Source organism: Dasypus novemcinctus, chromosome 4 (assembly GCF_030445035.2).
Source record: "Dasypus novemcinctus isolate mDasNov1 chromosome 4, mDasNov1.1.hap2, whole genome shotgun sequence".
In the NCBI taxonomy this organism is placed as follows: Eukaryota; Metazoa; Chordata; class Mammalia; order Cingulata; family Dasypodidae; genus Dasypus; species Dasypus novemcinctus.
This window is the reverse complement of record NC_080676.1, coordinates 154049428-154069297: the sequence shown is the minus strand read 5'-3', so window position 1 is coordinate 154069297 and position 19870 is coordinate 154049428. Positions and strand designations below refer to the sequence as shown.

The following is a 19870-nucleotide window of genomic DNA, read 5'->3' as shown; positions in this document are numbered from 1 at the left end:
GCAGATTCAGGTATAAAAAAGAAAAATACATAATATTCCTCTTACTTACCTCAGAGGGCAAATTGCTGCTGAAAACATTATCATCATCTTTGTTTTCTTCACCGTTTTTCTCTACAGGAACCCATTCTCCATAAACACTATCTGCTTCTTTTTTTCGATGTTGAGATCCAGATGACACAGGAAATTCTTTTGTTAACGTTACCTGGCTTTTTGGTGGAGTTGGCTTTGCTGCAGCAATCTAAAAAACAAAGTTTCTTAATTGAAACTCATTGTAACAAATACCTACATTAAATGGTTTCTGAAAATGTTTCAATATAATATGAAGGAAACAAATTTTAATTATTCCTCACAGTATTTAAACCAAAAATAAACTAAATTCCATTAGGCTTTCATTTAAAAACTTCCATAATTTGAGCCACATCATCAATCTAGAAACTCTAATACTCACATTAAGATTGAAAAAAATAGGTTTAGGTTCACTGAGTTTAAAGGGATGATGATAAAAAGGAGGTTCCTCATCCTCTTCATCCGAAACATGAGGTTTATTCACTATTACATCATCATCTTCTTTACTCTGTGCGATCTGTTTGCATTTCTTAAAAAGTAAAAACAAACAAAAAGATAAATCTTACATACATTATGAAGAAAAACATTACTTAAAAAGAACCAAAACCATATAAAATCACTTTTCAAAAGTAAAACAAGATTAGCGATAGATACCAATAAGTAATTTAACTTATTAGCTATTATTTAAACACACTCTGGCTGGTCAGTCAGTCAACAACATTTATTGAGCACCTACTATGTGCAGAGCACTGTACTGGGCACTGTCTGGGGCATACAAAAAATAAAGTAGAAGACATGGTCCCTGCTCCCAAGGAGCTTACAATCTAATTCAAGAGACAGAATACATACACATGAAATAACTGAAGAACGCTTTTACAGAGCAACACAATAACAAGTGCAAACTGATATAATACAAACTGAGTTACATAAGTGCTGAAAGAACAGAGGAAAAAAGGCTTAAGGAAAAATAGTGTCGGCATTAGGATAAACAAGGAACATTCCTTCAAGAGTTCTGAACCAGATTTTCATTGTGAGGAATAAGGATTGATGGAGATAAATGAAAAGAAAGTCATCCTAGTCTGGTGGTAGTAAAAAGGTGAGAAGAAAATTGTTACAAGGGACAAGAGGGCTGAAGATGAGTCTAAAAAGGTACAGAAAAACACTGGAACACTAAATGTTCATAGGGTTTCAAACTTTAGATAAAGAGCTTGGATTTGAAAAGTAAGCAATAGAAGACTTCACTAGGTCCTTAAATTTTTTAAAAACTTGTAATTTGTACTGTAATAAATGAAAAAATAAAAAGTGAGAAAACAGACTAAGAGACTATATGATCCCCAAATGTATGGCAAAATAAAAGATTTGAAACATTCGGGATAGGATTAGATGTCTCTCCATTAATGTTCGAGTCTCTTAAGGAATAGAAGAACTTAAAAATGGAAAACAAGCCTTGATGGAGAGGGTGCAACTGATGAGGTCTAATACATAAAGCAGAGTCAATTCCTTCCTGAGAAGTGAAGGAAGAGATTCCATTTCGTGGCTTTGTAAAAAAGTCAGAGTATATTTGGGAAGACCTGTCTCTATACAAGCAATAGAATTTGTCACCTCCATTATCAATTGAAAATATCACAATAGGATAAAAAGCTCATTTAGCCAAAAACACAAAGTTTATCAGGCCTGTAATCAAGGGGAACAGAAAGTGTTGACAATGGCAGGCTGGCATAAGGCTAGCCAATAACAAGTTTCAATATATGAAACAGTGTGTTATTTCTGGGTCCTAGCAGCAATATTTCAGCGTTCTCCAAAACAGAGGAAAAAAAAAAAAAAAAAACACAAAGCAAAAAAAAAAAAAAAAAAAGAGCCTCAATTGAAAAGATCAAATTTTTTCAAAACAAAATAAGCGAGTTTAAAATATATATATGTTACTGCCAAAACCCGAACCGCAGGAAGAACTGATAATGGCCGGCCATTATCACCAATGGCTGGTACCAAACAGCCAAAACCCGAAATGTTGATGCGAAAGAAGTTCCTTTCAGGCAATGGCCAGCTATGCTCATTAATTTCCAAGCTCCGGTGGCAAAAGATCATTTCTGAAGATTGTCTGTGTCTTTGCGTATATGCAGTACACTCGTGGCGATCAGTGAACACGTCGTGAATGGAAACGAAACTGTAGGCGAGCTTCTGCGTGTTGCTCACTCAACACCTCCTCCATTCAAACGAACCGTCCCATTCCTCAGTCAGTTTGGCTTCTAAAACTGGAAAGCAAAAGTAATGGGAAGTAACTTTTAGCTAGCGGAGCTTAGCCATCCCGGATAATGGCCTGCTATACAGAGCTTCTGCCGCTGCCACATCTGTATTTCGGGTTTTGGCCACTCGGTGCCAGCCATTATCAGTTCAGCCCACAATTCGGGTTTTGGCACGCTCCAGTCAACATCACTGAAATAATCCATTTAAGAATGAAAACAAATTCTGTCTCGCTTACCTCAGTTAGTTCTTCTATAGTAGCCCCTCCTGACTTTTTAGCAACTTTTTCTTCTATTGAGGGTGGAGGCGCAGGTTTTAGGTTTGGCGGTAAAGGAACACCAGCCTTAGCACACATGGCAGCTGCATTAGCTTTGGCTATTTCAAGTAATTGAGCCTTATCTGAAAGAGGAAAAATAAAAGAAAGTTTTCCTAAATGATTGTACATTCTGTATTATAAGTATTCTTACATGCTAACAATATTAAAGGCATCAATTTTCTGCCTGAGTTTTAACTGGGATATCAATCTTTGACCCAAAGTTTTGAAGTCCCTCTGTTTAAAGAATTAAATCCAAATTGAGCTTCCCATTCAAATACTACACAAGATAGCTAACTTATTACATTGCTGTAATGCACCCTCTGCCACTCTTAAGACATTCACCTGTCAAAGCCAACTTTATTTTCCAAACAGCCCTTTCCTTCTGGTGTTTTCTAAATATCCCTTCTGCAAGAAATTACTTTTCTTCTAATCTCTGACAACATCTAAATCACTCTTTGAGCCCCAAAGAGTGCTACCTCTTCTAAGAAATCTTCATTGTCAGAATTAATACTCTTCTTCACTGTGCTTCTTAAGGACCTTACCTGTAACAATACTACAGCAATCATCACATTCTGCTTTTTTGGCATTCATTTATTTGGTAAAAGAAACACGCGCATTTTATCTACATCTCCTTCACTAATTTGTAATCACTGTAGGAATTATATACAGTTCTTCTCCACAGCAATGAGAATTCAAAGAACTCAAACCTTTTGCCAAATTGAATACACGTCACTCACTTTTCTTTATATTTTTCTTAGGCCATCTTGACCTGAAAATGTAACCATCTACTGGGTAATTTCCCATCAAATTTTAATCATCTCTGCACACTACTTAAAATCAGGAAAAATTAGAGCATTTTTAAAGTAAGGCAGAACAGAGAAAACCACTGATAAAATAAATTTCACTTTATTTTGCTACAATTGCCCATTCTGTTAAATGAATCCCCACATAGAAAAATTCTCTATTCACTTTTGTTACCCCCTATAGCAATAAGAATTACCTTCACAAACATTAAACAGTCCTATGTATTGTCAGGTAGTATTAAAAAAGAAAAACTGACACTCTGGATCCATTTGCAAGGATGCATTGTAATACATACAATAAATATCTAAGCATACACTAACCTTGATTTTAATTTAGTGGATTTCTACTTCTGCTTTTCATTCTTAGGTATGGCAAAACAGCAAGCAAAATGTTTTAAGCATGCAATACCATGGCTCTAATATACTCTAAAGCAGGTCATCTTCCCTCTAACTACAAATGCACAGTTAAGTTGCATTTGTAGTGAAGAATTGTAATTGTAGGGGTAACTATAATTTCTAAACACTGGCTAATCTAGTCATCAAAATTTAGAAGTAAAATATACTCTAAACCAATAATCCAAAATACCTTTGACTCAAAAACCAAAAAAAAAGATTCAATTCATTCTCTATTACAATTATCACTGAATTTTTAAAAGAATGACTTACCCAAATCTGTCAGACGTTTAGGGGATCTGCCTCTTTCAGAAGACCTGGACCGTTTACGACGGATAGGAGACCTGCTAAACCTTCTTCTCAAGGGTGTTCGTGATCGCCTTAATCTGACCGGTGATATACTAAAGCTTCGTCTTCTTACCACAGACCTTGATCTTCTCCGCCGGCTCGGGGTTCGGCTCCGTCGGCTCGGTGTACGGCTCCGTCGGCTCGGGGTGCGGCTCCGTCGGCTCGGGGTGCGGCTCCGTCGGCTCGGGGTGCGGCTCCTACGGCTCGGGGTGCGGCTCCGTCGGCTCGGGGTACGGCTCCGTCGGCTTGGGGTACGGCTCCGTCGGCTCGGGGAAATGCTAAAACTCCTCCTTCTACCAACAGATCTAGACCTTCTCCGACGACTTGGAGTGTGACTCCGACTTCGACGACTTGGGGTGCGACTTCGAGCTCTAACTGTTTTCCGGTTATCCCTCGAGCTTGATCTTTTTCTTTTTCTTTCCCTGGACTTGGATCTGTGCTTTGGAGATCTTTTACGCTTCTCTTTTGATACGGACCGCCTTCCTCTAGACTTTGATCTTGACCTGCTGCTCCTTCTCCTGCGTCTTGAACGTGACCGAGAACGTGTTTGGGAGCGATGAGACTTGGACTTAGATGATCTCTTCCTTGCCCTAGAACGAGATTCACTGGTACGCTTGCGTTTGTGTTCAGAGGACTTGGAACGCTTACTTCGAGATCTTAATGAAGAGTCCCTTTTCTTCTCTTTCTCACCTTTATCACGGTTCTTATTTTTCTTGCTTTTTTCATGTGTGTCCTTAACTTTTACAAAAATTTCATAATCATCTTTTTCCTCTGAAGATGACTCTGAAGCTCTTTCTGCTATACTTACTACAACTGGACTGGCAGCAGATTTGTCACGTTCAACTTCACTTGGAAGTAAAGGGCCTTCAATACCAGCTCTAAGGTTTGCAAGACGTTCCATGTCCTTAGGAAGTAATGGTCTTACTAAATCTGCTTCATTAATATCCTCGATATTGGTAGGAAACCCTGAATCAGGCCGTACCTCTTCAGTGGGAGGAGGTACCTCTTTGTCTTCTCCACTTTCTTTAGGGCTGAGAACTGCCATTGCCTGGTCACTCTCTCTAATAGGTAATGGTCCTTCTGCATCCCTGCTAATAAGGTTATTGTTAGATGGTAAGTCAAGATGAATGTCTTTAGCAGGTAAAGGTCCCTCTATGTCAGCTTCACTACCACCACTGGGGCTGGTGGAAATTACCATGTCATGTTCTGTATCTTGTGTAGCTAAAGATACTTCAACATCATATTTGTTAACTGAACTGAAAGCAGGTGCTGTGGTAAGTTCAATAGTTCCTTTTCCATCAGATTCAAGAGCAAAAGGACCAGTAGAAGACAGAGTTCCTTCTACATCAGTTCCACTAACACCAGAACAGGTAACCAATACTGTGCACTGTTCAGTCTCACTGACGGGCAAACTTTTCTCTTCACCAGTTTCACCAAAAACACCAGTACTGGCAGCAGACACTGTATTATGTTCTATCTCTTTAGCAATTAAATGATTATTTATATTAAGGTCTATATTTATACCACATTCACTTTCATAAGAGTCACTCTTCAAATGTCCATCATGTGACTTTTCTCTTAAATGCATGGGAGTCTCCTGCATGCTAACTTCTGGAGCAAGATTAGGATGGCCAGATATTAAATTCACTCCTCTTATAATGTGAGATGTGGCCATAACACTAGACTCCAGTATCATTGGCGTAGACTCCAAAACCATCTCAGTTGATATTATTTGAATCTGTTTTGAGACAGTAACAGCAGGCTCTGAAATTGTCACAGTGGATTCTTGAACAGAAACAGATGGTTCTGACACAATCATAGCAGGCTGAAGGACCGACACTGCTGGCTCCAGGATATGCAGGGTAGGCGGCTCCAGGGCAGAAACAACTGGCACAATAACACGCTCTGACTCAGCCATGGCCCGCGGCTCCAGGAGAGCCACAGCCGGGATCTCCGGGACAGCCCCAGCTGGTGGCTCTGGGGACTCCGAGACAGCCACAACCGGTGGCACCAGGGCAGCCACGGCCGGTGGCTCTGGGACAGCCAAGGCTGGTGGCTCCAAAGCAACCACAACTGGTGGCTCTGAGATAGCTGTGGCTGGCTGCTCCACAGTGCTCTGCACTGGCTCTGGAATAGCTACTGCTGGTTCTTGCAGGGATATAGTTAACTGTGAAACAGCTTGTCCTGAAGCTTGCATGGAATCAAGGGGTTCTGCCATCTCTGACATAATAGGAGGATCTGATGGTAACATAGTTGTTTCAGCTGACATTATGGGAGTTTCAGACATTGGTGTCTCTAGAACAATTTCACGTTCTTCTGGTACTACAGCAGACTCTGCAAGTATTACTGAAGATTCTGGCTCTAGTGGTGGTTCTGGAACAGCCACAGTAGCCTCTGATACTAACATTGAGGGTTCTGATGTTGAAACTGAATAATTAGCAGGTACCACAGAAGGCTCCGAACTCTCACTTTGACTCACAGGAGGCTCAGGCAGGGTTACTGACTCTTCAGGAGGTAAGGCTGGCACCTCAGTAGGCCAGGTATTTTCAGTTGCTAATGCTGACTGCTCAGTTGGTAAAGCTGGACCCTCTGGCGGTTCCTCAGGAGGCAATGGTGGTGTCATTGGTGGCTCCTCAGGTGGCAATGGCGGCATTGTAGGGGGCTCTTCGGGAGGCAAAGGTGGCACCATATATGCCTCAGTATATGTGTCAGTATAAGAATCCGTATAAGAATCAGCTGCCATAGACATCATTGAACGATCAGCAGTGTAAGATGACATCATAGATCGATCAGCTGCAGAGTACGATGACATCATAGACCGGTCAGCAGCAGAGTATGACGACATCATAGACCGGTCGGCACCCATGGACATCATAGATCGGTCAGCCATTGGGGACATCATGGAGCGCTCATAAGCTGACATCATAGAGCGTTCATAAGCTGACATCATAGAGCGCTCAGCCATAGGGGACATCATAGAGCGTTCATAGGCCGACATCATAGAGCGCTCATAAGCTGACATCATAGAGCGCTCAGCCATAGGGGACATCATAGACCGCTCATAAGACATCATAGAGCGTTCATAAGATGACATCATAGAACGCTCTGCAGCATAGGACATCATCATAGAACGTCTAGATGCTAACATCAGGGGTCTAGGTGCTAACCTATATGGCCTTGGTGCTATTCTGTAGGACCTGGGTGCTATCCTATAGGGTCTAGGCGACATCCTATAGGGATCAGGAGTTAGTCTATAGGGGTCATGACCTAATCTATAGGGGTCCTGCCCTAACCTATAGGCATCATGACCTAACCTATATGGGTCATGACCTAACCTGTAGGCATCTTGAGCTAACCTGTAAGGATCCTGAGCTAACCTATAGGGATCTGGAGATTTTGAACCCAACATAGCAGAATCTTGGGAGCTAGAAGCTAACATCTGGGCATCCATGGTACCAGACGCTAACATCTGAGCATCCATGGTGCCGGAGGCCAACATTTGCGAGTCCATAGTACCAGATGCTAACATCTGGGAATCCATTGAGCTAGTTGCTAACATCTGGGAGTCCATGGTGCTGGTTGCTAACATCTGGGAGTCCATGGTGCTGGTTGCTAACATCTGGGAGTCCATGGAGCTGGTTGCTAACATCTGGGAGTCCATGGAGCTGGTTGCTAACATCTGGGAGTCCATGGAACTGGTTGCTAACATCTGGGAGTCCATGGAGCTGGTTGCTAACATCTGGGAGTCCATGGTGCTGGTTGCTAACATCTGGGAGTCCATGGAGCTAGAGGCTAACATCTGGGAGTCCATGGTGCTAGAGGCTAACATCTGGGAGTCCATGGTGCTAGAGGCTAACATCTGGGAGTCCATGGTGTTGGACGCTAGCATCTGGGAGTCCATGGTGTTGGACGCTAGCATTTGGGAGTCCATGGTGTTGGACGCTAACATATGGGTCTCCATGGTGTTAGAAGCTAACATATGGGATTCTTGGGCCATCAAGGGATCCACTCCTACTGTTACAGAAGTCTCCCCCACTAATGTAGTAGGCAGCTCCTGTGCTACCGTATTATAGGATTCCAGCGCTGTCGTCGAGGGCACCTCCAGGGACTGCGACACGGTCATCGTTGACAGCTCCGATGTTGTCACGACAGACTGAACAGAGATCTCCAGCGCCACAGTTGCCACAGGCTGCCCGGGCAACTCTGGCGCCCCAGGCTGCCCTGGCAACTCCAGCACCCCTGTTGCCAAAGGCTGCCCCAAAAGCTCCAATGCGCCAGCTGCCCCAGACTGCCCCGAGTACTCTAGTGCCCCAGCTGCCATGAGCTGCCCAGGCAACTCCAGTGCCCCAGTTGCCACAGGCTGCCCTGACAACTCCAGCGCCCTAGTTGCTGAGGGCAGCCCTGGCAACTCTAGCACCCCGGTCACCGAAGGCTGCCCCGGCAACTCCAGTGCTGTCGTTGCCACTGGTTGTCCTGGCAACTCCAGCACCATCGTTGCCTCAGGCTGCCCCAGCAACCCTGATGCCGTTGTCACCTCAGGCTGCCCAGGATGTTCCACCGCTGTCATCCCCAAAGGCTGCTCCAACTCTGTCGTCGTCACAGGTTGTTCGGTCAACTCCATTGCGACTGTTACTGCAGGCTGCCCTGGCAACTCTACTGCCGCTGTCACCACAGGCAACACTGGCAACTCCTGTGCCATCACAGGTGGTTCTGGCACCTCCTGTGGTGGCTCCAACCCCATGGATGGTGATGGGAGCCCTGGCAATTCCTGCGGCAACTGTGGCACTGGTGTAACAGAGGGCCCCGGCAACTCAGGCACTGCAGTCGCAGGGGGCCCTGGCAACTCAGGCACTGGGGTAGAAGGGGCCCCTGGCAACTCTGGCACCAGGGTAGCAGAGGGCCCAGGTAACTCCAGCACTGGAGTCACAGGGGGCCCCTGCAACTCCAGCATAGAGGTCGAAGGTGGCCCCGGCAACTCCATGGCTGAGGCCACCGACGACTCCGGCACCTCCAACGCTGTGGTCTGAGGCAACTCCAGCAACTCTTGTGGTCTTGTCATGGATGAATCTGCAATCTCTGGCGGTACTTCTACAGGCTGCTCCGGCAATCTGAGCACTTCAGTTACAGATGACTCTGGAAAACCCACTGCTGTAGATGTGCTGGGCTCAGGGTGCACCTCTGTAGATGTCTCCGATGATACTACAAAGGTTTCTGACGGCTCTAGCACTTTTGCTACTGGAGGCTCTACCAACATCTTTGATGTCTCTGGAGATGTGCTCTCCAATGGTTTCAGCACAGCCTTCATCTGATAATCCACTGACGTTACAATTGGCTCAGATGACTTCAGTACTGCTGCTGTAGCAGGCACTGGTGCTGTTGGAAAAGAATCCAAAATCTTGGTCATGGATGGTTCCAGCGTTACTGCCACAGACTCATCTGAATGCTCCGAGATGACTGATGTGGATGCAACCGACAAATCAGCAGTTTTGGTAGCTGGATTCAGAGTTTCAAAGATGTGTGGCTCTGATACTACCATTGCTATTGCTGGAGGTTCTAGCATAAATGCAGGAGACTCACTGATCTCAGGTAGGTCAAATGCTCTTACAGGATGCTCCAGTGCCATCGCTGAAGGCTCAGAATCAAACTTCAAAAAGGAATCAGACTCTAAATCTATGTTCCCATCATGATGAGATTTCGGCTTTGACTCAGAGTCTTCTGGCTGTTTTTTATATTTTTTTTCCTTTTCTTTCTTCTTTTTCTTCTTTTTATTTTTGTGCTTTTTATGCTTCTTTGACTTTTTGGTAGGAATTTCATCAGTAGGATCTGTTTGTACGGATACACATTTACTTTTTCTGGAGGCCTCCTTCAAGTCTGAAATTAAAGGAAAATTTATTTTTAAATTAATTTGTCAGACATACCCCAAAGTAGACATAGATGAACCATATAAACCAACATTCACATTTCATATATAACCTCCCATAGACTCTCTTTCCCATATACAATTAATCTGAAGACTGCCACTTTTCCATTACTTCTTTCTACAACTAAAGCTTGGGTTAAAAATAAATTCTTAGCTTATAATGAAAATTTCTTGCTTTTAGATCTGATTCAATCCACCTAAAGTTAGAAGACTGAGTTAAAACATATAAAGTTCATCAATGCCTGACACACAGTATGCTCTCAGCGAATGTTAATGGTTGTTTTTATATAATATACAAATATCCCAATAAATATAAAGCACCAAATTTTATTTTACCAAAATAACATCTTTCCCCCAATATTCTTCTAAAATTACTAATAAGTATTTCCTAAATATTTCTACTTTTAAGAACTAATTCAGAGAAGGAAATTCTTGCAGCTCTTAACATTTAATCTAAGAACATTTCAATTTGCATATCCTAAAATAAATGGGTTGTATTCCATTTTACAAACAAATGGTACCAGTATCAAATTAAATAAATTTTAGTGATCCTAGAAAAAGGCAATCAGAAATCCAGACCATTAAGACTATGGAAAAAATAAATTAACCATAACAAGACATATATATACCAAAACAAAATTAACCATTTTTATTATTTTTTCCCATTACACCAAGTTATTAGCTAATTTGTACTTTGACCAAAATGCTGTTAAAGCCACAACTCTAACTGTGCCTTAAGTCTATGCTTTTTAAATTATACCCTACACACACACACACACAAATTATTTAATCAATCCAAAACACAAAACATCCTGAAGAAGTGATTCCTCAGGATTCACTGCACTTTTAAGGGGGGTGGATACAAAAGCAAGACAAATACTAAGCTTGGATTTTAAGATAAAAATCTCCCAAGATCACTAGAGTTTGATCCAGACTCCTGTTCCTTCCAAAACTGATATTTATACAATTGTTCAAATCCATGTTCAAAGTCCTGGCACTCAGGCACTAACTATGCAACTCAATGAAATACAGCCTTACCAGCAAGCAAATGAGTGCTCATCAATGCTCACGTTTCTGTACAATGTGTAATTTCAAAGACAGATTTAAACAGTAAGTCTATAAACTGCTTTTAAATCCAATATACACCCTGCAGTCAACAATTACTACTACTAACTTTCAAATATCCTTCTTAAAACAAAAATTTCTGTGACAGCTGATCATCTCCAACTTACCTGGTTTATACCGTAGTTCTGTATCTAAAACTCCAGAAAGTACTTCTTCTATCTTCTGCACTATTTCTTCATTTGGTAGGTTCCTGGCAGAAGCAGCAGCATCACCTGCCTGGTTTCCTTCAATAGGTGTGTTTGTTTCACCATTAAGCTGGCCTTCACTCCTTCCACTTGACAAGAAAAGTTATCAAAATTCATTAATATTTTTATCACACTGTAAATGAATATTCATAACTTAATTAAAATTATTTTACATCAAACTGTCAGGACACTTCACCCACTTTGTATTTCTTTCAGATGACATTCCCCAGCAACAGCGCTTCAACTCATCTACTACAAAAAACTATTACTACTGTACTATTCTGGTGTATTTTCACTGTTACACAATTAAGTTTTCAAAACTGTGAAAATTAAGAAAAAGTCATTTAAAAAAGTTTTGAAGCACACCTATTTTTTTAAATAAAATAATCCTAGAAACCTACACTGAGGCTTCTGGGTTACCTACTTCTCTCATGGGAGAAAAATTAATACAATACTAATCAAAAATTTAAAAACTATGACCTTCATGAACATTATGGCAAAAATTATGACCACAATAAAGCCACACCTGGGCATGAGTCACAATCATCATCAACTAACCATATGATGGAACACGAAAGTCAGCCACAGGCACACAGAGTAAAAAGGGTAATCTACTAGGCTCTATTTAACTTTAGACTGTTTCTGAAATGCCGTAAAATTTAAAAAGAAAAATAAATACATGTAATTTTTACCCAATTATCAAAAATTCTAGTATCAAAATTTTTTTATGTAAAAGTCACACAAAACAAATGACTAACAGTAAACAGGTAGACGGTCTTACATACTTTCAATTCACAGGGCCAAAGGAATTTTGCCCTAAGAACATGTCACTTAACTGCTCATTTTAACCATTTGTGTAAATTTGCACAATTGTTACACACATACAAAAAAAAATCAAATAATTTCAACGTTTTCAATTTTTATTTAACTTTAATTTCAGTTAACTGAAAATACAATTATGCTCCAATACCTGACAGAAGTCTGGAAATCAAGACATACAAAAAACTACTAGGTAACGAAAGGGTATTAAGGAACCTTTGGTTTTCCAATATAACAATTTACATAATAGTAACTACTAGCTAGGTGTCACTGTTCCACACTCATTTAATCCTAACAAACCTTTAAGATCACACTATTATTGTGACTTGATAAATGGGGAAAATGTGAGAACAGAAAACCTGACCAAAGATCACATAGCTATTAAAAGGTAAAGATGGTGTTCAAAACCAGAGCCCAGACTCTTCACCACTACCTCTACCTAATATAACTTATTTTAAATAACTTATGTCAGCCTCATTACCCACATTGATGCATGAAAGAGCAGATGGGAAAAAGAAAAAAAAAAAGAAGAAAAAAAAAAAAATCCAGTGAAATGGTAAGTAATCCAAAAAATTTCTTAAATTGCAAAGCATTACAAGTTGTTTGAATGAAAGCTGGTTATACCTCAAGCAATCTTTCTTCTACAACCACTTTATTTTACACTTTTCCCAAGCACTTATCCATACATAAATTACCTCTCTAACAGACCAGGATTTAAAAACAAGTAGCTAATACTTAAAAAATAAGAGGGGGGAGGGGAGCAGAGTCTAAGGAAGTAACCAAGATTGTGCCTCAAAAGACAAAGATAACAGGTTATTAATTGCAATTACTAAAAAGTGGTGAAAATGTCAAACCACCTAAATATCCAATACATTCTACAACAGAATTCTATGTATCATGAAAAACATTGCAAAAAACCTGATTGTGATTTTTAAAAAAAACACGTTCATTAGATGAAAAAACCACAATACAAGGCACAGTGAGTACCAAGATGACATTTCACAAAACAAATGTTTATATATATGCACAAGAAAAACTGAAAAAACACCAATAACTGTGGTTTTCATTTTCTTCTCGTTTTCTTAGTATTCTACAGCAAAACATTTATATTCTAATAAAGACTGATTTTTAAAAGCTACAAAAAGATTTGTTATAAACTAAGGAAACACAAGGACTTACTGCATGCAACTATTAAAAAGTTTTCACTGACATTTCCTTAGCCCCTCTGAGAAGAATGAGAATTCTTAGAACTCCAGTATATTATAAAATTTTTTAAAGCAATTTAACAAGTGGATATTTCCCACTTAAAAAAATATATATATAATTCTACAAAACTAACACTTAATAGTCCCAACAAGCCCATATTCATTTGGGCATTTCATTTACAATTATGTTTTCGACTGATTTTCAAATTCACATATTGCTCTTGTTCTCAACCTTAAAAACACAATTAGCGAAGATAATTGAAACTCAGAATAAAGATTTACCTTTCAAGATCTTTCCCTCCCCCGTTACTTGAAGAAAAATCAGTATTTTATATACAGCTAAAGTATTTAAAGACAATCACAGGACAACATGACCCATGCTGTTTTCCTCTCTGAATAAAGCAAATCTTTCAACTGTAAACCACGTAAAGTCTAAACAGCAATGGCAACGTGCCGTGCTGGTCAAAGATGTCAACAGAGGCAGGGGTAGCAAGAAATTAAATCTACACACAAAACCCAGTTTCAGAGCTAAAATTTAAGAAATTACTAGTACTTCAAACCACCCTGATCTGAGATATCGTAACAAAATAGCTAACAAATTAATTTGAGTTATTTTAATTTAGATCTCTAACTCATTAGAATGCTCCCTGGTGGGAACCATGACACTAAGGTGCGTAAAATCTAATAAGTGTACCCCGACCCCAAACGGTCTGAAACTTGCAATAAAGCGGATTTAAGATTACCTAAGAAACGGCCGTTAGAGACCCTTTCCGGTCACAGACACCGACCGGCGAAATCCACGGAGCCGGAGAGGGGGAGGGGAAACGCGGCAGCGGAGGAGGAGCTGAGCAGGGAACCAGGCCCGTCCCTAGTGGACAACTAGGCCTACAAGTCGCTAAAAGGTAAGAGATGAGAAACCGGGAAAGAAGGAAGAACATCTCAACTCGGTTCTAGATGAGAAAGTCTGAGAATACCTCAGAAAGGGCGAAGTTCCTCGCGGGGAAGGGAGGGAGCGGATGGGGGGGGGGGGCGGCGGCAGAAAATGGATCCCAGGCCCAGGCGAGGCTGTAGCGGGGCCTGAGCCGAAGAACGACGGCGTCTCTGAAGAAAGGTGCCGTGAAAAGCTACATCGGGCCTTAACTGTGCCTTGGGAGCAGAAGAGTCGGGGGAGCATTTACCTGGACAGCTCCTGTTGAATTTCACGGAATTTACTGACCACGAAGGACCTAAAGATCTGCTCGATGTTGGTCGCCATGGCGTCCGCTCCGTTCTCTCAACTCTTCCTCGCTAGTCCTCCAGGCTCCCAACATGCCTCGGGAGACGGCGCAGCGGCCAGTTCCGTCTCTCGCCCTTCTGATTGGCTTCTGCAGGAGCGTCCTATCCGGCACGCCCTTACGCCGAGCCAATCAGCGAGCACGGCCCTGCTTTCCTCCGCTGTTTCTGAGCGGCTAGGGTAGAGCTGCTGACGTTTGCGCCGCGCACGACCGTGTCCGCCATGTTAGTGTCTGACGCAGGCGCCATTACAGGAGAAACCTTTTTTGAGGCGGAAAGGGTCGGTTTAGGCTGTCATTCTCCAACCGTGTTTAGTGGATTTAATAGGCTTACTATAGCGACTTTACGCCGGAGAGTAAAGGCAATGAGGAAACGAATGAGCAAAGGGCAATATGGTATTTGACAAAGGGCCTCCAAGCGTTCGTGGATGCGCCAATTTCAGTTTTGTCAGAGATATGCATCCGGGAAAGAACTGCTCGGCCCCCGCCCTCGCTGATGTGTGAATACGGAGAACGCTTTTTTACCGCGTCTCTCTTCCATTGCAGCCTATAGTCAGCCTCAATTTCTTAGTAATAAATAGGCCGCAGGTCCTGAGAGACTGTTGTCTGGTGCATTCCAGTCTAGTCAGGAGCCAAGCGTGTCTCGAGACTTTTCCGCGGTAGCTGATCAGATCTGATTCGATAGCAACATTCAATGAGCTAATCATCGGTTTAACGTTTTGAAGGTCCCTTTCCTCAGACCCCAGGCGACGTTACGTGGCACACAGTGTTAGTGTTACATGATAAACCCGTGACGGCTTGGTGGCTTAGGTCAGGAGCGAGTTCAGGCCGCGCCCGACGCTGGAAGAACACTTAAGTTATCTCGCTGCGGGGACCGAGGCCGAGCTGAGCAAAGGGGCGGGGCGGGGCCAGGCCCGGCGGGGCTGGCGGGAGGAGCGCGCGCCGGATCCTGCTCGGCCCACTTCCGCCATGGGAGACTCTCGGGTTCTGAGCACGCTGGCGAGTGGGCAGGCCAGAGCGCGGGGCAGCTTTGTGTCGGTGCGTAAGCCACTCTCCACTTTCAAATAAGCTGCGTTTATGCTTTGGTGTGGGGATTTAAGTTAAATACAGGAATGGAAAGAAACTGTAGAAATTGGCTTGGCTGTGAACCATTTTACCTTGTTTTAAAATGCATTGGGTGGGGGTTGACCATGTGCTTTTCAGGTCTTGCTTTTTTACATTTGATCTGCGCTTTTCCTATTTTCTTAGATGTCATGGCTTTACCTTTTTGTGTCTTTATGCTCCTTTAAGGCCGTGAACCTAAGTTGATGTGCTTTTGCCATATTTTCTCATTATAAACAGTATCTAGCCGATTATTGGCTCCACCTTTGATTTTCTACTTTTTATTCACCAAATCCTTCGGAATAACTTTCTAGCTCTCATGTTCTCCATATAAGTTACCCGTTTTACTTATAAGGTGACTGAGGCCCAAGAAGCTTCGTTAAGTCAGTCAACGTTTCCTACCTAGTAAGGGGCAGAATCTTAACCCAAACCAAAGTACTCTTGGAACCAAGGCGCCCTAAGCTCTCCTAGTAGAGATTCCTTCAGGCTAAAAAGTAATGCTGTTACAGTGATAACATTAGTAACCAGGAAAATTTTCCTTCACTGTGGCTCTCATTCAAACTAAATGTAATTTTTTATCTAGATATAAAGATACATTTATTTCAGGTATTTTAGTACACGTGGTAAAATAACTTCTCAGAATAAAATGTAGCAGTCCTTTTTCTTAAAATTTCAGTGATCATCATCTCAGTTGTTAGAACATCTGAAGCAAAATTGCTGAAGTTGGATGGATGAATCTTAGAAAACAAGCTAAGTGAAACAAGCCATACACAAAAGAACAGACATTTTATGGCTGCACTTATTAAATGAAATAACTGGGATAAAGACAAAGTGGATTTGAGTTTAACCAGACAACTAGGGATTGTGGAGTTTCTGTTTGGGGTTTTGAAAAAGTTTTGATAGTGGATGGTGATGATGGGAGAACAACATTTTCTATGTAATTAATACCACAGATTGTATAGTTTAAAATGGTTAAAATAGAAAATACTGTTACATATTTGTTATTAACAATAGTTTTTTTTAAACTTGCTTCAATTGAAATCCAGGCTCCAAGCCTTCTTTCTTGTGGACCTCCACAGGTATTCTCACAGTTCCTCATCTGTAAAATGAGGATAGTAATAGTTATCTACCTCATAGAATTGTTGTGAAGATTAAGTAAGGTAATTCACAAAAAGGAAGCCTGGCTTGGCGAATGCACAAAAAATGTTACCAGCTTAGATTTTTTTGTAAATAGAGGATCTCAGCATCGGAGGAATTTATTGATTTCAGTTTTCTTTTTTTAATTTGCCTACTGCATAATTAAATGGCTTTGGAAAATTAGTACATTAATATGACATATTATTCACAAATTATTCATTCCTTTAGCCTGTTTTGTTGTTGTTGTTGTTCTCTACTAGTGAGATGACTTGAGAACTTATTTCTATTCCTAAAATAATTGCTTAGGTAAAAATGATAAAATATAATGTCACCATTTACTGCTGCTGAGTACCAGAGATTGTACTAATTTGTTTATACATGTTATTTCAATTAAATTCTTACATAGCTTTGTAAGGCAAGTTATCTTAATTTCTGTCTTTCAAGATGTGGAGAATCCGAATTACAGGTAGAGCTTAGCCAAAGTCACTAGAGTGGACAGAGGGGACCTTTGATTCTGAGGCCTGCTCAGAATCAAATGCCGTAACTAAAATGGTCAGAGTTTGAATTTACTTTTTGCCTTCCCTGCCAGTTTTCTAGCATATAATACTAATTTCTTAAATCTTGGGTGGATAAACCATGGCCCACATGCCAAATCCTGTCAGCCAGCTGTTTTTGTACAGCCGGCAAGCTAAGAGCAGGGATAGGCAAACTACAACCTTATGCTTGCTGCCTATTTATGTAGATTAAGTTTTACTGAAACATAGCCATGCTTGCTCATTTACATAAGTCTAAGGGAGTTTCACAATGCAATGGTAGAGTTGTGTAGTTGCAACTAAAAATATTTACCATCTGGCCCTTTGCAAAAAGTTTGCCTTCTCCAGTTTTAAATATTTCTTTAAATTTATGGTATCTAAACCTTAGATCTCAAGGTTTGAAAAAAAATGTTTTAAACTTTGCGTCTAGGGAAGCAGACTTAGCCAAATGTCCACCTACCACATGGGAGGTCTGCGGTTCAAACCCCAGGCCTCCTTGACCTGTGTGGAGCTGGCCCATGCGCAGTGCTGATGCATGCAAGGAGTGCCATGCCACACAGGGGTGTCCCCCACGTAGGGGAGCCACATGCAAGGAGTGCACCGCGAAGGAGAGCCACCCAGCGCCAAAGAAAGTGCAGCCTGCCCAAGAATGGTGCCGCACACACAGAGAGCTGACACACAAGATGACACAACAAAAAGAGGCACAGATACCTGATGCCGTTAATAAAGATAGAAGCAGTCACAGAAGAACACACAGCAAATGGACACAGAGAGCAGATAACGGTGGGGAAGGGGAGAGAAATGAATAAAAAATAAATCTTTTTTTTTTTTAATTTTGTGTCTAAAAATTCTGAGATTCATTTTTAATTGTGACTAGATGATAATTAAATCTTCTAAAATTGAAGTCCAAAGAAGGAAGATTGTTCATAGGAGATTATTTATTAGGTAAGGAGCTAAGATACCATTTCACTCCTTAACTTAGTTTGCTAAATTAAGACTTATTTCTAAAATGCCTCCCTTACCTTTGTGAGTCATATTTGTCATATCATGCATCCCAAATATGTGTGTTCTAAATGTCAGCTATGATTTTCTTTCTGCAGCTTTTATTTTCCTTTTGAATTCCTGCTTTGCAGGCAACCATGGCAGCTCGGGTCCTTATAATTGGTAATGGAGGAAGGGAACATACGCTGGCCTGGAAACTTGCACAGTCTCATCACGTCAAAGATGTGTTGGTTACCCCAGGAAATGCAGGCACCGCATGCACTGGAAAGATTTCAAATACTGGTAATCATGTTTTAAAGTGGGGAGTAATCGTTATTTCTTTACTCTACATTTCTATCTTCTCCTTTTTCCCTACAAGAATGTAAGCTACATAAGGGCAAGGAATATCTCTCCCGTGTCCACAGTTCCTACTACCCTGTGTGGCACATAGTATTTGTGAATATAGACCCAGCAAACCACAAACTGGGAAAAGATGGTTGTATAACATAGGACCAAAAATAATCAGAAAAAGATAAATAGGAAAACATCTGCTTCCCTGGAATCTTAGCTCTTGGGGTGAGGTTTGAAATATGTTAATTTGAGATCATACAGACCAACCCATCAAAATGTCTCCAAGATTCTCATGAGAGCTACCACTGGCAGCAACAGAGTTGTGTGTGCTCTCCACTTGCTTGCCCTCTACCGTGCTGGTGTAGTTGTTTCAACTCAGTGCAAGGCCATTTAGACTAATCCAGGGTGCCTGCCACTCCATCCCCACCAAATTAGGAAGTTTCTATAAATTGAGAGCTCACAGCCCTTTCTGGGCTTGTACCCTACCCATAATAAATATCACGTCTCCCTCCCTATACATGTATGTACAGAATGAGTCAGGACTTCAGCCAGCTTAAAAATGATGGTCCAGATATAGTGAAGTTGGAGAGTGCTAACAGAGCCCCTGCCTACTATGTGACTGATCTACTGCTGGTTACTTAGAACTCCATCAGGGAGCTGTTGTAACTCGGTTCTTGAGTGCTACCTTCCCACAAACGGGGTCCCAGGTTCAATCCCTGGCCCCGGTAGCTTAAAAAAAAAACTCCATCAGCAAAGAAAATGTACCTGGTCTGTGGGTTAAAGAGGAGAGCCGTCTTGCGCAAAATCATCATTCATCATTCAGTTCTTAGCTTAAATATCTCTTACCTCAGAGAAAGTCCTTCCTGACTCAACCAGAAATAGCCTCCCATTTTAATGTATATTGAATTCACATAATTTGTTCATATCTGGTATTTTGTTTATTTATTACCCAGTGCTTATGTTCCATTTATTGTAGTAGAACATAAGCATCCTCGGTGTAGGGACTTTGTTTGCATTAGCGTCTTAGCCCCAGTGCCTAGGATATTGCCTAGTGTGTAGTGGGTTCTCAGTGAAT

At 41.4% G+C, this 19870-nt stretch overlaps 2 protein-coding genes across 13 annotated transcripts in view; one reads left to right on the top strand and one right to left on the bottom strand.

The window, feature by feature from the left end:
* The window catches only part of SON (SON DNA and RNA binding protein), a 31331-nt gene extending 16593 nt beyond the window's left edge, over nt 1-14738 (bottom strand). For 7 of the 8 annotated variants that reach the window (XR_011648703.1, XR_011648704.1, XR_011648705.1 and 4 more), the window contains exons 1-6: nt 14600-14738; nt 11320-11486; nt 4093-10038; nt 2546-2706; nt 449-595; nt 50-238 (exon numbers count right to left, since the gene is read on the bottom strand). Coding sequence is in view for 5 of the 8 variants with exons in the window: in XM_004474447.3 (XP_004474504.1) it covers nt 50-238; nt 449-595; nt 2546-2706; nt 4093-10038; nt 11320-11486; nt 14600-14676 (6687 nt within the window). In the remaining 3 variants the exon portion in view is untranslated. Of the gene's footprint in view, nt 1-49; nt 239-448; nt 596-766; nt 2319-2545; nt 2707-4092; nt 10039-11319; nt 11487-14599 lie in introns of those variants that run through there. The other variant, XM_004474449.5, reaches the window with a different exon arrangement.
* The window catches only part of GART (phosphoribosylglycinamide formyltransferase, phosphoribosylglycinamide synthetase, phosphoribosylaminoimidazole synthetase), a 30532-nt gene continuing 24890 nt past the window's right edge, over nt 14229-19870 (top strand). Inside the window, exons 1-3 of one of the 5 annotated variants that reach the window (XM_058296188.2) lie at nt 14878-15730; nt 18341-18408; nt 18597-18747. In XM_058296188.2, the coding sequence (XP_058152171.1) occupies nt 18603-18747 (145 nt within the window). In that variant the 5' untranslated portion in view covers nt 14878-15730; nt 18341-18408; nt 18597-18602. Of the gene's footprint in view, nt 14324-14810; nt 15731-18340; nt 18409-18563; nt 18748-19870 lie in introns of those variants that run through there. The other 4 variants (XM_058296186.2, XM_058296189.2, XM_004474450.5 and 1 more) reach the window with 4 other exon arrangements.